We start from the raw sequence: 14,671 nt of genomic DNA on the forward strand, positions 1-14,671 counted from the left end.
ATTTCATTGTATTATTATTATTGTTAGTATTATTGTTATTTATATTCTGATTGTTTGTGAGATTAATATTGTTTATTGTACAGCACTTTGTTACTAGTATTGAGGAGTGTTATAAATAATAGATGTATTATATTGTAATTCTTACTGCTATTCCTATTCCTCATGTCATTGTCATCATCATCATGTTCAAACTGAAGTCAGTGCGATAATCCTCCTCTTTTAAACGTGTAATAACATCTGTGGCTGCTGTCACTCAGCGGGAGGACACGCCTCGTGTGGGTGGTGACTCCAGCAGGGGGAGAGAGTTTGGGAGGGGGAGGAGGAGGGGCGTCAGACAGACGGACAGACAGCAGCTGCAGCGCGAGGAGCCTCATCTCCGCTCTGCTTCCAACGCGTTCACATTACGACGTCCAGCTCCACACACACAGCGCAGCTCCGCACACACTCACACACACGCTCCCTGTGTCACACACACTCCACGCGCACACGACGACCACCGCCACAATGGTAGACCGCGAGCAACTGGTGCAGAAAGCCCGGCTGGCCGAGCAGGCGGAGCGGTACGATGATATGGCAGCTGCCATGAAGTCGGTAAGTAGCTTCCTTTGTCACCAACTTTCTCCTCCTCACTGCCGTTATCACTGTGCCAGTGTGAGTGCGCTGACACGCAGACAATAGACGGAGCCCCCGTGATTCAAAGCGCATGTTGGCAGTAAAGATGCAGCGTCGGTGAGGCGGTGTGTGTGGAAGCACACGACATGTGAGAAGAAGACATGTCTGGGGTAAAACCACCGCTGCGCCGGGGTTTGTCTGACCAGCATCGTTATGGCAGTGCAAGGCCCAGAAAGCCTGTGTTCACATTCTCACCAGACATGTCCCTCACCTCACCTCCACGGCTCAGATGTAGCGAGGTGCGGTTGGTTCGTTCACGGGGAGGCGGCGGGGCGCTGCGGTGGATTGTGGCTGTGTGTGAAATGCGGACTGTTTGATCTTGGGGCGGTGCCTTTGGCCGGGCTCCTCTCTTCCAAGGCTGCGAACAAGCAGAAGGAAACTAACGCACAGAAATCACGCACAGCGCCGTTATGTAGCTGTCTGCGTGGCGCAAAGGGAGCGTTGAGAATAGGAGGGACCGCGGAGAAAGATGCGCAAAGGACGAGGTGTATAGCTGGGTACCATGATGATGATGGTGATGGTGAGGGGCATCGGAGGCTGAGGTGATGGTCGTGTTCCGGTTTGCACGAAGCTGAGCACCACATCATGTGTGTGTGTGTGTGTGTTACAGAAGCCACACACTCTGTCCTCTTCTTCGTGCGCATCGGTAACAGCTGAAGGTTGACGATCGCAATCGATTAGCGCAGCAGGAAACGCGCAAACGACGAAGCGTTCCCCCCTCAGACGTGGGTGTAGGGACAGCCTTCCAGAAAGCTCTGTAGATGTCATATTGCAGCAAATGCAGTTTTTTTTTTTGTTGCTGTGCGAGCTGTAGCATGACGAGCTGCCTGTTGTCTAATCGATGCTGTGCAGCAGCAGCAGCCGCATCCCTGCGTCCTCGGCCTCCTCCAGCAGGTCTCCACACACAGAGGCGTGCCGCAGCATCTGCCAAGATGCAGCACAGGCCCACCCGTAGTGCACCATTTCATAGACAGCCTTTTCATCACAGCCCCACAAAAGGCTGCGTCTCCCCATATCATCAGTTATCTGGACAATGGCATCACACAGGGATGGACACATTGGCAGGGGAAGAGTAGGGATGGTGGGATGTGATGTGTGACAAGGCCCACTCTCCTTTTATTACAAAGACTAATATCCTATTGGAGGCTCATATTGTGGCTGTGGACACTAATGGTGGCTTTAAAGTGCTATGTTAGCCTTTATCATCTCTTTTCATTTTATATTCAAAGGCTGTGGTTTTGGTTTCATATTTCTATAAATTTCATCTGTATATAATCAGATTTCTACGACTCGTATCTGTTTGCTACCAGCAGTAGTATCAGTGCATGCCCAAGCTGTGGAGAGCAGTTTTCAAGACAAAATAAGTGGGAAGCTCCTGTCTCTACATCAGCTTCAACTCTAGGAGTCAACAAGTAAGCTGTCAGCGTATTTAAAGGCCATGGCGTGCACTGCACTTTAGGACCAGGGTGTAGTGGTAATACCAGAGGGGGCAGAGCTCCACCCCTTCCAATTTATGCCGAGTCAGAGAGAGAGAGCGAGGGGGAGAGCTGCCCCTCACCCAGCCAGTCTCTCTGCAGCACTGGGCAGCGGGGTGTGTCTGCTGCCTCGCCCATCATTTGAGGGGAATCCCTTGCCACTGCAGGCATGGTAACCGTGCCAACGGAACCAAATAACCAGGATCACAGCACGCGGCGCTGCTCCAATCCTCCAGGGGATTGTAACGCTTCAGAGAACAGGAACCAGGCACAACCAAAAAATAATGATAATGTTGGTGGGCCGCTCTTAGCACTGTAATTGAAATGTTTTACCACCGTCATTTGTAAGATTATAGCGAACTAGTTGTACAGCAGGTCACATCAGTTAAAAGCTTAAGCTTCATTAACCGAGCCATTACTTTCTTTACCAAGAGATCAGGGACAAAGAATCAGATTTAACGAAAATCATCCAGGGCTGTGTGTGTGTTGTTTGTCTCCTGGGGTCAGCTGTGGGTGTAATTATATATTTGTAACCCAATACCAGATTCACATCAACCACAGTTTTGCCACTATTGTGGACTTTCTCTAAATCTATAAAGCACAAAACCTGGTCTGTGTGGGTCCCCAGCTTACATTACATTCACTGGTATTCACCTATGTTCTGTCTCTCAGACCTTGAGACAGGACATAAAACTAGGAAAAAAAGAAAATTTGTTTTTTTTATTTTATGTTTCCGACCCTATATTGTTAACATGGAATGATAGAAGTCCATTGAATTCACAAAAAAGCTCTTAATGTGTGTGATTTGCGCTACAGTAATGGGGTAAATGTTACCACTTATGTAAATTGGGTGTCTCTTAGCAACTCAAACATCCGACTCTCAATACTGAGGATGAAGATGATGTCATCACAAAATTGCCCGAGAGTTAAAATCCTTGCCTGCAGTGGTTTTGCCTGGAGAGTATTTCCAAAATATTACAATATCAACAACATGCCACTAAATACTATCTATTTCTATGCAATATATTATATGTATCTTTCCCTCAGGGTATATGTTGAGTGTGAGGAGTGATAAAAGTCTACTTGGCCATTTTGGGTATAAAATTCAACTTCTGCTCTCACAAAAAAAATCACTAAGTGTCAAGTCAGTTTTAAATATTTTAGGTAGAAAAAACACAATACTTGCTTTCATACCACACTTATTCTCCTGTTACAAACCAGGCCTGACACATGTTCAACCCAGGTTTGACTGCATTCACAAGTTAATACGTGATCATGATCATTGTCAGAGATAACAGTCTGCACATGTAGCTGCATACAAATCCCTGCTAAGAGTTACACAGAATGGTATTACATAAAGCTACTGCACAATAAAGGTTACATTTCACTCTACTCTCTCTCTCTGCCTCTGCCTATCTCATTAGCTTTTCTTTGAAACTGCCAGTCATGCATGAATGTTTAAAATACCATTAATTAAAATCCCTATTTTCTTTACCAAAGCAGTGGCAGACATCTAACAGCAGCTCAGACTGTTGTGTTCGTCTCTAATTTACACAGTTTTTATGTCACCAGCCCAAATAAGCTACCAATTATCACTATCTCTCATTTTTAATATTAATAATATTCTGTAAATTAATACTATTCTGTAATTTTTATTACAGTAGCTACAAATTTAGCCAAACAATAAGGATTTTTGCTAGCTGATGCCAATACTTACATTACATATAAATAATATGATGCTTTTCTATTAGAGAGTAACACATTTCCAATACTGTAAATACATTTGGCAATGATTTCTAAGATGTCATAATGAAAACCTTATGACAAATTAATGTGATTAAGGCTTTATATTTTAAAGTTTAACCAAACACTTAATTCTAAATAACTATAGATTAAAAAAAGAAAAACACAAATACAACATAATATATTGAAGTTGAATTTAAAAAAATAAACACATTTTTTAACCTAAAATATAAACTGGAATGCACATCTATTTAAATGATAAACCAGTCAGGTTCTAGAAACAAATTCAGGAAATACTGCAGCAACATCCAAGTTGTGAATGCCACCTCTTTACAAACATGACATCGTTACTGTCTGTACCATTCTTCATACATGACGTGAACAGTCAGCTTTGACACACACTCATCCCGTGTCTCAGGAAGTGCATGGCACAGTGAGCCAGGGCTTCCATCACACACAATAAACTGAGAACATCATTCTGCCATGGAAGTTCGTTCAATACATTAACAGATGGCACTGCAGCTGCTGCATAGTATGCGTGTTTCATATGTATTTACTATGTGATTTCGTTTTTATTGAATTGGATGAAGAAATCACATTAATGTCTGAAATTCCCATGGTGCTGCAAAATAGCTAATGATCTAATTGCAGTAATTTAAATACATTTAAGATAAGCTTTAAAAACGGGTCAGTAACTTTCAATGCAGGATGAATGTGTAAATGTAGTATTGTTACTTATAATTGTTATTGCTGTTCTTATGCTGTAAATGTAGCGCATGGAACCATACACCACCACGTACTGATAAACCAAATAACTACTGGTTTCTTCTGTTGTATGTTAACTTTAAATGTCAGTGTCATTTCTTAAAATTGCCAGAAAAAAAACTGTCACTGTTTCTCTGAAGTCAAGGGCATCCGATTTGTCTGTTGCTATGGGAAACAACATACATAGAAAAGTAGGGATCTGAACCATAATATATGTTGACACCTGAAGTTCTCACTGTTTAAATCAAAACCGTTCGGCTACCTTTGCAGCAAGACACATTTTTCAATAGAAATCCTTGTTGTGTGCACTGTGCAGGAGTGGGTGTGAGTGGGATGCTGCATCTTTAGGGACATATCTTCAAAATCAAATGAGATTCATAGTTTCTAAATGTGCACATAATGTAGCTGGAGGACTAAGGATTTTTCTTTTTATTTGACACATATGCTGAGCTTTATTTTAGATGCAATCAGTGCACAAAACTAGGAAATTGGGCTATAGCCCCAGAAAATGTCTGTCTTCTCTCAGTCTCTGCTTCCTGTTCTAGTTTATCCTCATTTTCCTCTTCCAGTATTTGTCTAGGGGGCATAGGAAGCATCAATCTTCTATTGCTTTATTTCAAACGTATGAGCATGCTCCTAAATCCCTGTCCAATTACGAATGCAATGCAGCCAATGTCATCTGAGGACATTTAAGGATGTCCTGCGATGTGTCATGACTCGGTGGTGAGTCACAGAGGCACTACGTACACCCACCTCCCTACACCTACCATATTTACAACAATATGTCAACTGCGTGATATTGCTCAACAGTACTTAATTATCTTGATGCATCATTCAGTTTTGCTGATGTCGATTTTTGCTTACTCATTTTAGGTGAGTGCATGCACGCTAATGTAAGCAGCATCACATTGACATTGACCTGCAGTTGTGTTATAGTTCTTAAGAAGGGAAAGACAGCTAAAGATGAAAAAGAAGAAAGGACTAACATACAGTAGTTACTGAAAACCTCCTCTCAGGGGGAGAGTATAAATATGCTGAATGTATTTTCTTCCTCATAAAACATTTGTATAACATAATTAACGATATGTCTTAAATACTACATTCTTAAAATTCATGGTAACGTGCTAGTATATTTATTTTTGTCCTACACATTACTAGCATAGACTGTACATAAAGATGGATGATGTGTCTCACATTATGATAAAATATCCCGGGTATGAGTACTGCCATATTTATAGTCACCAGGGGGCGATAACGGTGATTTGGCTTCACTTTTGGGAGCTGTCATGTTGTCCATCTTTATATACAGTCTACGGTTACTACCAACAACTGTTGATCAACAGAATATTGTGAAAACCAAGAGTCTAATCACGTGACCCAAGGAAAGGCAAAAGATTTTGTATCAAGACAAAAACTCATATTTGGCAACATTCCAGATTTAACCCCATTCCCAAAAGATAAACTGATAAAATAATTAGTCGATCTGCAGATTTTATTTGAAGTCGGCATCTTCTAGAAGTAACGATGTTAAATTACCAGTTTGACCTTTAAAATGGGTGTTGTCACAAGTTCTATGGAAAAAAACATCATGACTAATCTACTGATAAGCCTTCAAAGGTATTAACCTGTTTGACTAACTGAACTTCCTGGATCTTGTATCTCACAACACACACCCTTTTTTTGTTGCCCGTTTTTGGTCTGGATGAACACTGCTAATTCCCCAATCTTCTCCTTCTGCATTCAAACAACGTTCACTTCATAGACAGATTAGATGCGATGTGGCAGGATCCAGCACACATAGATGTTGAATAACTGCAAAATCGTCATATATGGAGACACAGTCATTCCTCAGTAATAATGTCTGATAATTAATAATAATGAGTTAGAAGGGTTAAGAAGATCTGGGGCCTTAGAAGATAGACCAACTCTAGATACACAAGTGTGAAACAAATCCTGTGGCATTGAGACAGTGACCAACTATTAGTCATGCTATTACCAAAGAATCTTAGTAGTGTCTTTATTAGTAATACGATTAGACAATATGTGATGACACTAGTGAAACCAAGTTGTCATCTAGAATTGAAGAATTGACTTTTTATTAGTATTGACCTAATGAGTTTATAACCATTGTATAGCAGGTAACTATCAATGAAAACACAACTGTGTGTAATAGCCAGCCATTTACATTTGAAACAGCTATACAGGAACAAATGTGGGAGCCGATAGTCTTACGCTGCACATCCTTTATATTTTTTAATAAGCCATAACTTTCTCAGTAATATTTGAAGCATTATGTAACAGGGTTATTTTTTTATTTTCACTTTTGGTTACATTGTGTGCTGCCTGTTTATTTTTATTAACAGTACAATACCAACAGAGTGACCCCCTGCTCATATCAGCGAGAGTTTGGCGTCTATCCATACCAGCCCGGTTGCCTAATTAGGTCTATGCATCTTTCTCATTCCTTTTGAGTGATCAGCCTTTAGTGCGTCTTATTTTTTGCTATCTGCTGTAATTATAGGAAAACCTACTGTCATAGGTGGTACCTTAGCAACAAACAGCTACCTGAGCCTCCCTCTTCATTACTAAGACACTCACATACACTGCCATGCATCCATCCTTTTCTTTTAGTCCCAGGCTCATTGAAGCTAAACCAGCTAGTCCCATTCACACCGCCAGTGACGTCAGGTAGACCACGGTGCCTTTGTGCTTTGCTGCCTGAAAGAGGGTCAGTAGTGGGGCAGGAGGGGGGATGTCACATCAAGTTAGGAGACCGGGGAGTGACAGCAAATGAGCAGGGAAAAGACAGAGGAGAAGCCTGGAACAGGAAGAAAAATGGGGAGCAGTGGGACTGTGGCAAGCCTCTATCATGTGGATTTGTAACCTATTTCATTTAAATGTAAAGTAGTGGGAATAACCTGGCCTCCACTCACCCCCAAGTGATCCTCTCACTCCCCCAGCCATGCAGCTCTTACTGTGGATATTAATGGCCATGCAGTTAGGCTGTCAAAGAGGAAGTTATTGATTGTCCTGTCTGGCCTTTTGTTTGTATTAACACTCAGTTGTTTGGAAGTTTGACCGCCTAGTGCAAGAATGAGTCATGAGAGAGCAGGCGCAATTGATGAGCTTTATGGGTAGACAGAGCTCTATTGTCATCCCCGCACCACAGCTTCCGTCAGGGCTTTCTGCTCACCCTGCAGCCCTCTGAAACAATGGCAGCCATGTTTGTACAGATGGGTTGTTTAGGCCTCGTTTTTCTGACCTCTCTGTTGCTCAAGTAATGACCCACTCTTCTTGTTGCATTTTCCGCAGCTCAGCTACTAATTTACACTAATTGTAATTTAATGAACTGAGGCATAGAGCAGTGTTAAGTTTCAGAATGACTAATGGGGGGGGGGTTACTTTCTCCTGGGCTTGTAAGTGGGGTCATTATGCAACGGATGCTATTTTATTGTTTGTCAGTACAGAGGTTAATTTAGATATGACCATTGTAAAAGATTGTTTGATGTTTTGTGCGGAAACACTCCTTAGTAATCAAACATAAACCTCCCCCACCCTGCTACAGGTCCTCTTGAGGCTGCATGGTTCATTACATTGCATAATAAGGAAGAATAAAGCACACTGATGATTAAGCTCTGAGCCTTGCTAATTAGCTGTTTAAAAATGAAGGAAAGATTCAATTCAGGATAGCTCTTCAGAACAATTCATGTGATCAAATCTATCAGTATTTGTTTTCTATTACAAGCATTAAGGTTGTCTGTAAATTTCTTGGCTTCACTTTGGTTTCAGATTGGCCAAGTTGGTATTTGATTTATGGTGGCAACAGAGGAAAGAGATACAGTGTGATGACAGTGGTTTTTAATCAAATTCATGGTAATCTGCCATTTTTAGAATTCGATATTTCACAAACTGGAATCTACAGCCTTGCAAGCATTTTTGCAAAGCTGTCATGGTGCTTTTCAATAACTAAATCTCATAACTAATTATAACTCATAAACTCATAACTTTTGATCATAGTTGTTGTCATGACATTTCACATAGGTTTGTCTCATGATCACGATAGTTATAAAATCAGGGGATATCCAAAGTCTCGAGGTATCATCCTCTTGGGACCATGAATCTAATAGCAATCCTTACAATACTTGTTGAGAGATTTCTGTCAGGAGGTGTTGGACAGACTGATATTCAGAATTAACTGAAGAGCTGCAGGCAGTATGATTGCGATCGGGAAAGCTCTTGGATTTTTAAAATACTCAGGTTTATGCAGCATGGGTGTGTTCACTAAACAAACTGGATAGACGGATCAACTATCAGACAACACTATCCTTAGGCCTGTATGGCACAAGATGAAACATGACTGAAGTTAAAGGATTGCTTATGGATTTCGTGTTCACCCATGTGTCTCGGTGTATTAGTCACTATAAAGGTGCGATATATGAAGTAGCTTGTTAGCACTAGTCCACAGTGCCGCATCTTTCTCCTCACCATCCTCTACATCAGTGTCCTTAGTATTAGCAGCTTGTGGCCACTGTCTCCAGCAGAGATAATACGCTCCTCACGAAACAAAGCAGATTTTGCAGTCACCATGGAAACAGGAGATTGCATCAGAGATTGCTGTTTGCCCTCTACTGCCTTCCTTTTACAGTTCTAGCAATCCTATTACTGAAAATGGTCAGCACTGCTGCTTTGATTTCTACCATCACACAGAATGAAAGTGAAAATGGGTGTGTTAAGGGTTAATGCATACTGAGAACAAGTTTGTTGGATGAGGACATAATGAGTAATGCACATGTGTCAACCAAGACTGTAATAACAACAGCAACATGGATTAGCAGCTTCTGCTTGCTATTCTAGAGTGACACAGCTGTGAGTTGGTTGTGACTGCGAAGAACCTCAAAGGTTACAGGATTAAGCTTTCTACTGTGTCAGTGTGCTTGAGCAAGACGCTGTGGCTCTGCCATGTGTCTTTTGATACCCCATCATGCAGTTCAACCTCTGTGAAATATTTACCCTACTATGAGATTAAAAGTTCCAAAATGCTCTTTGAACACATTGTGACCCCACCTGCATGGTTAGGACAAAGGGGATGATACATAACTTTTTTGACTGTAATAAAGTAAATAACAAGAAAATATTGCAGCAAATAAGAAATTAAATTTATCTTTTTTAGCTCTCTCTGGGATGGCAGTGTCTGTCGGTCCAGACAGAAATGTCTCAACAACTATTGGATGAAGGCCATGGAATTTGGTCGAGGCACATTGTTTGAATCTTGTTCACTTTGTTGATTCTCCATTTTTTGTTTAGCATTTGTCATGGGACTGGGATTTTGGATTTTTAGTTAAATATCTATTGTATGGTTTCCCCTAACATTGCCTATGTGCAATTATCAACTGGGAAAATCCCCCAGTCCAAAGTGTCCAGGGTGAAAGAGCAGAAATATATGTGACCAAAAATTAAAAATTAATTCATTTGGATTTCATACAATATTGAAAAGGTTTAAGGAATATCTGCATTTTTACAATTGTTTCTGAAAGGTACATAATATAATGTCCCAGTTTATGCTGAAATCAAAGCATAGAACAATACATTTAAATATTTGAGAATAAATAAGGAATGGTGCAGCTGAACAGACAAAATTGTGACTGAAAGTTATGTTGACCGACATAGTGTTCAGTAAAAGCATTGTGAAGAGCTGTTCCACGTGATCTGCAGGGGCCCCCCTGCTCATGGAACTGAAATCTGTGCTGAAAAAGAAAGTAACAACAGGCTTTACACCCAGAAAAGGTCTGTAAAGATGCCTCTGCTGCACAGTCCCAGTGGGGTATAAAGGATTAAATCCTCCAGCCAGACACAGGCCTGTCAAAACAAAAGCAGCTTTCAGACCTTTGGACAGCCAATCAGGAGTCACCTGACAGGATGATGTCATAGTGGTGGGGGCGGGTCTGACCCTTCTGGATGCAGTGGATCTTGTCTTGGATGTTGTAGAGTTTGTTCGGAGCCACTCGTGACAGTTGTAGCTTTGTATTTCTTAACATATTCTGTTCTACCACCATGTTATTGTTGTACCTGGATGTGCTGTGTTTAACGCACTTTAGCGTGGATGGTCATATTTTATTATCAGCTGTTGAATCCTATCCTATACTCACATTTGACATAAATGAGACAATTCACAATATGCTAATGCCTGCATATTATTCTCTTTTTTTAGGTCACAGAGCTGAATGAAGCACTATCCAATGAGGAGAGGAACCTGCTCTCTGTGGCCTATAAGAACGTGGTCGGTGCAAGGCGCTCATCCTGGCGTGTCATCTCTAGCATTGAGCAGAAGACGTCAGCTGATGGCAATGAGAAGAAGATCGAGATGGTGAGGGCCTACCGGGAAAAGATAGAGAAGGAGCTGGAAACCGTCTGCCAGGATGTGCTCAACCTCCTTGACAACTTCCTGATCAAGAATTGCAATGAAGAGCAGCAGGAGAGCAAGGTGTTCTACTTGAAGATGAAGGGTGACTACTACCGCTACCTGGCCGAGGTGGCCACGGGGGAAAAGAGAGCCGCGGTGGTTGAGTCCTCTGAGAAGTCCTACAGTGAGGCCCATGAGATCAGCAAGGAGCACATGCAGCCCACCCATCCCATCCGCCTGGGCCTGGCTCTCAACTACTCCGTCTTCTACTACGAGATCCAGAACGCCCCCGAGCAGGCATGCCACCTTGCCAAGAGCGCTTTCGATGACGCCATCGCCGAGCTGGACACCCTCAACGAGGACTCCTACAAAGACTCCACTCTCATCATGCAGCTGCTACGAGACAACTTGACGCTGTGGACAAGTGACCAGCAGGATGACGAGGGCGGAGAGGGCAACAATTAAAGAGTCCAAAATCTCATTCTGCCAAAACAACACAACACGCGCGCTCACAAATGATGACAAAATAAAAATAGTTTAAAAAAAGTTCTTAGAAAAAAAAGGGAGGGTGGGATGGGGCGGTTGAACATCGGCAGCCAATTTAGCTGATGGTACTAACGTGGCTGCTGTTCTTTATTTTTCCAGTTAAAAGTGAAAAAAGTAGGAGGAGGGAAGAAGATTTTAGTTTGAGAAATAACCTTAAATTAAAAAAAAAGAATGAAACCCCCTCCTTGATAGCCTCTGCAGCATTTGCCAAAATACCACTGTAGAAGCAAGAGGTATGTTGTTCATCACAGTGTGACTGTCAGGTTATGATACCTTCACACTGGCAGAGACTGGTCTTATCGCGCAAATGAAGCTGAGCTGTCTTATTGTATTTTGTGAGGGGAGTTCAGAAATTGAGTTCCAATGCTTGAGCAACTAGAAAATTAGGGTAACCTTGAATGTCATGGCCTTGTTTAGTGAAAGAGAGATCGAAAATGAGTGAGGGAGCAGACAGGTTACAGAAGTGAAGACGGGGTGTCGAACTTCATTACGTAACAAACGTACCCGGCATCTTTAGTTGCACCACATTATGATCGCTGAGTGAGAAGCAGGTTGTGTCTGTTATTGAACATAACATTAAAAAAATAATGTTTTTGTTTGCTTTGTGTCAGGTATGTGTCACACAGTCATACTGTAACTTAAAAAACAAATCCATAAAGTAAAGTTAGTGCAGCTTGTCCCTCTCATGTGCTGATGTGCTTTATTGAATAAATTAACTGTTTTTGGCACCCAATTCTTATTGTCAGTATTGTTGTTACTATAACAACTATTGGATCCTTATGCTCATATGAAATTATTTGAAAAATCTGGATAGCAGAAAAATTAATGGAAAGTTTAACAAATGTGATGTTTGAAAATTATTAAACAATAAACAAGTCCACCCTTAAACTCCAGTTATGCTATCTTCATAACAAGAAGTAGGATCTCTGAAACGGCACCTGTAACCACAGACTTGATTTGAGACCCAAGTACAATTTGTGGATAGAGCACATGCAATGTTTAGTGGAAGCTCTAAAAGCAAATTTGAAGTTTGTGGATTTACTTCGTCTTCAGTTTCTTCTTGGTCAAGAAATGCACTTGCCTATTATACTGTTTCTTCAGTGTAAGATGATAACTGCTCCAATATTCTCCATAATACAATATTGTGCATGCTGGTGATGTATTTATACAGTAGCTTCAATTTATTAACTTATACTGTAGATGTTATGTATTCATATGAACATGGAATTACTAGACTTTAATCAGATTATTTTCTATTTATTTCTTTTTATTGCAATTGTTAGCTAGCTTATTTTAATCTGTGTTTTCTTTACTCGATTTGCTGAAGTACGCTATACCAAAACAGTGATTGTTAACAATAAATTGATCTGTTACAGACATCGCTATGGTGACATGCAGTTCTTGGTAAGGGTGACAGAGAGTGAAGAAAACTATGGCTTTTGATGTTTGATGTCTGAAGCAGAAATGGGCTTTCACAACACAGAATGGCTGCTTTCAGAGTTTTTAATTGCACAGTGCAAGTATTTCAAAACTGCACTTTAATTAAATTCATCCATCCATCCAATAAATAGATAACGCTTTTTGAGGGTTGCGGGGGGAGCTGGAGGCAATCCTAGCTGATATTGGCCAAGAGGCAGGGATTTGAACTTGGAGCCTTCTTGCTGACAGTATGCAAATAGCCATTTCTTAATGGGTTTATGAACAATGAAATTGAATAAATTAGACTTGGTCATCTGACTTTTAAGTATCTGTTTCTAACTGAAAAAAACACTGACACATGGAAGAGGAAAACAGGTTTCAAGTAAAATCTGATTTATTTATATGGCACATTGAAAACAACAGGAGTTGAACATGCTTTACAATCATAGTAAAGGAAAAGGCAAGCAGGGATATAAGCGGATAAGAAGTGCAGAGGTAGAATCAACATCTAGGTTAGAAAAATAAAGTGAAAAACACTGAAAAATAAGGCAAGATAAAAAAACACAAACAGAATCATAAAACAAAGTCGCTGTGTTAAATGCAAGACTCAAAAAGTAACACTAACCCAGTACTTAATTACTTCCTGTGCCTCCACTCGTGATTTAACATCAGCTTGGCAGATCTTGTTCTCTGAAGGAATATGGTTCCTGTTTACAGAGGTCAGGAGGAGCCTGCACCACCAACCTGCAAATACAACAAGTTAATGTGTGACCAACATACAACTTTCTTCTATCTCACATGTTACCTACTGATGATTAAGAAGTGAACTGATCCCTACCATGACTCAATAGACCTGAGACTACAGACATCAAGTTCCAGATCAACAAGATATGCTAACACACTGAGGGTAAAACTGACAAGTCTTAAGTCATGGAATGTAATACTAACAAATTGAGGCTAAAGCTAACAGAGCCTAGGTTTTTACATCAAGCCAACTGATTTAGGCTAAAACTAACAGGTCAAAGGTCAATAAATTATACTAATACACTGAGGCTAAAGCTAGCAGTTCCTTTTACAGCATGCTGGGAGACTAAGGCTTAAACTAACAGGCCTTAGGTCATGGATTATCATGCTAACAGATTTAGGCTAAAGCAGACTGGTCGAAGGCCAAGGAACGTCATGTTAATAGACTGAGCTAAGACATACTAGGTCCTGACACTTGTGTTGTGGTTCTAAATTGTAGTTGGCATTAACTTTGACAACTGGGTTGGGTTTTGGCTTCAATTACATCAACAATATGCAGACGTGGTGGATCATACTTAAGCAAGATTGGTCAAAAAACATGATCACTATTAACCTAAATAACTACACAAAGGGTCGGGCTTATCAAATCTATACCTTTGAGAATTTGTACAATCATCATAAATCTTGGTAGATATCTTCAGGCCTCGGTTGGGATTCGGAATACCAAAGTATAGAGGGGGCACAAATACCATATACTGTATATAAAGATATAAATAAATACCAAAAATGTTTACCTTAAATCTGTGCGAGTGACCTGTTACTTATTTTGTCGTAACTCAAGAAAATTTTGAGCAGTTGAACAAGATGCAGGGCTGCACTGACAGGTGTAGAGCTATAAATCATTAAT

The 14,671-nt window shown here is 40.8% G+C and overlaps 1 protein-coding gene across 1 annotated transcript; it reads left to right on the forward strand.

Annotated features, from left to right (window-relative positions):
• The first annotated feature begins 327 nt into the window (after window positions 1-327).
• Window positions 328-12,980, forward strand: ywhag1 (3-monooxygenase/tryptophan 5-monooxygenase activation protein, gamma polypeptide 1). The gene is made up of 2 exons (XM_020086040.2): window positions 328-591; window positions 10,864-12,980. Exons 1-2 carry the CDS (start codon window positions 505-507, stop codon window positions 11,518-11,520), a joined length of 744 nt encoding a protein of 247 aa, XP_019941599.1. The 5' UTR covers window positions 328-504; the 3' UTR covers window positions 11,521-12,980.
• Window positions 12,981-14,671: the final 1,691 nt, after the last annotated feature.

Source organism: Paralichthys olivaceus, chromosome 15 (genome assembly GCF_024713975.1).
Source record: "Paralichthys olivaceus isolate ysfri-2021 chromosome 15, ASM2471397v2, whole genome shotgun sequence".
Taxonomy (NCBI): domain Eukaryota; kingdom Metazoa; phylum Chordata; class Actinopteri; order Pleuronectiformes; family Paralichthyidae; genus Paralichthys; species Paralichthys olivaceus.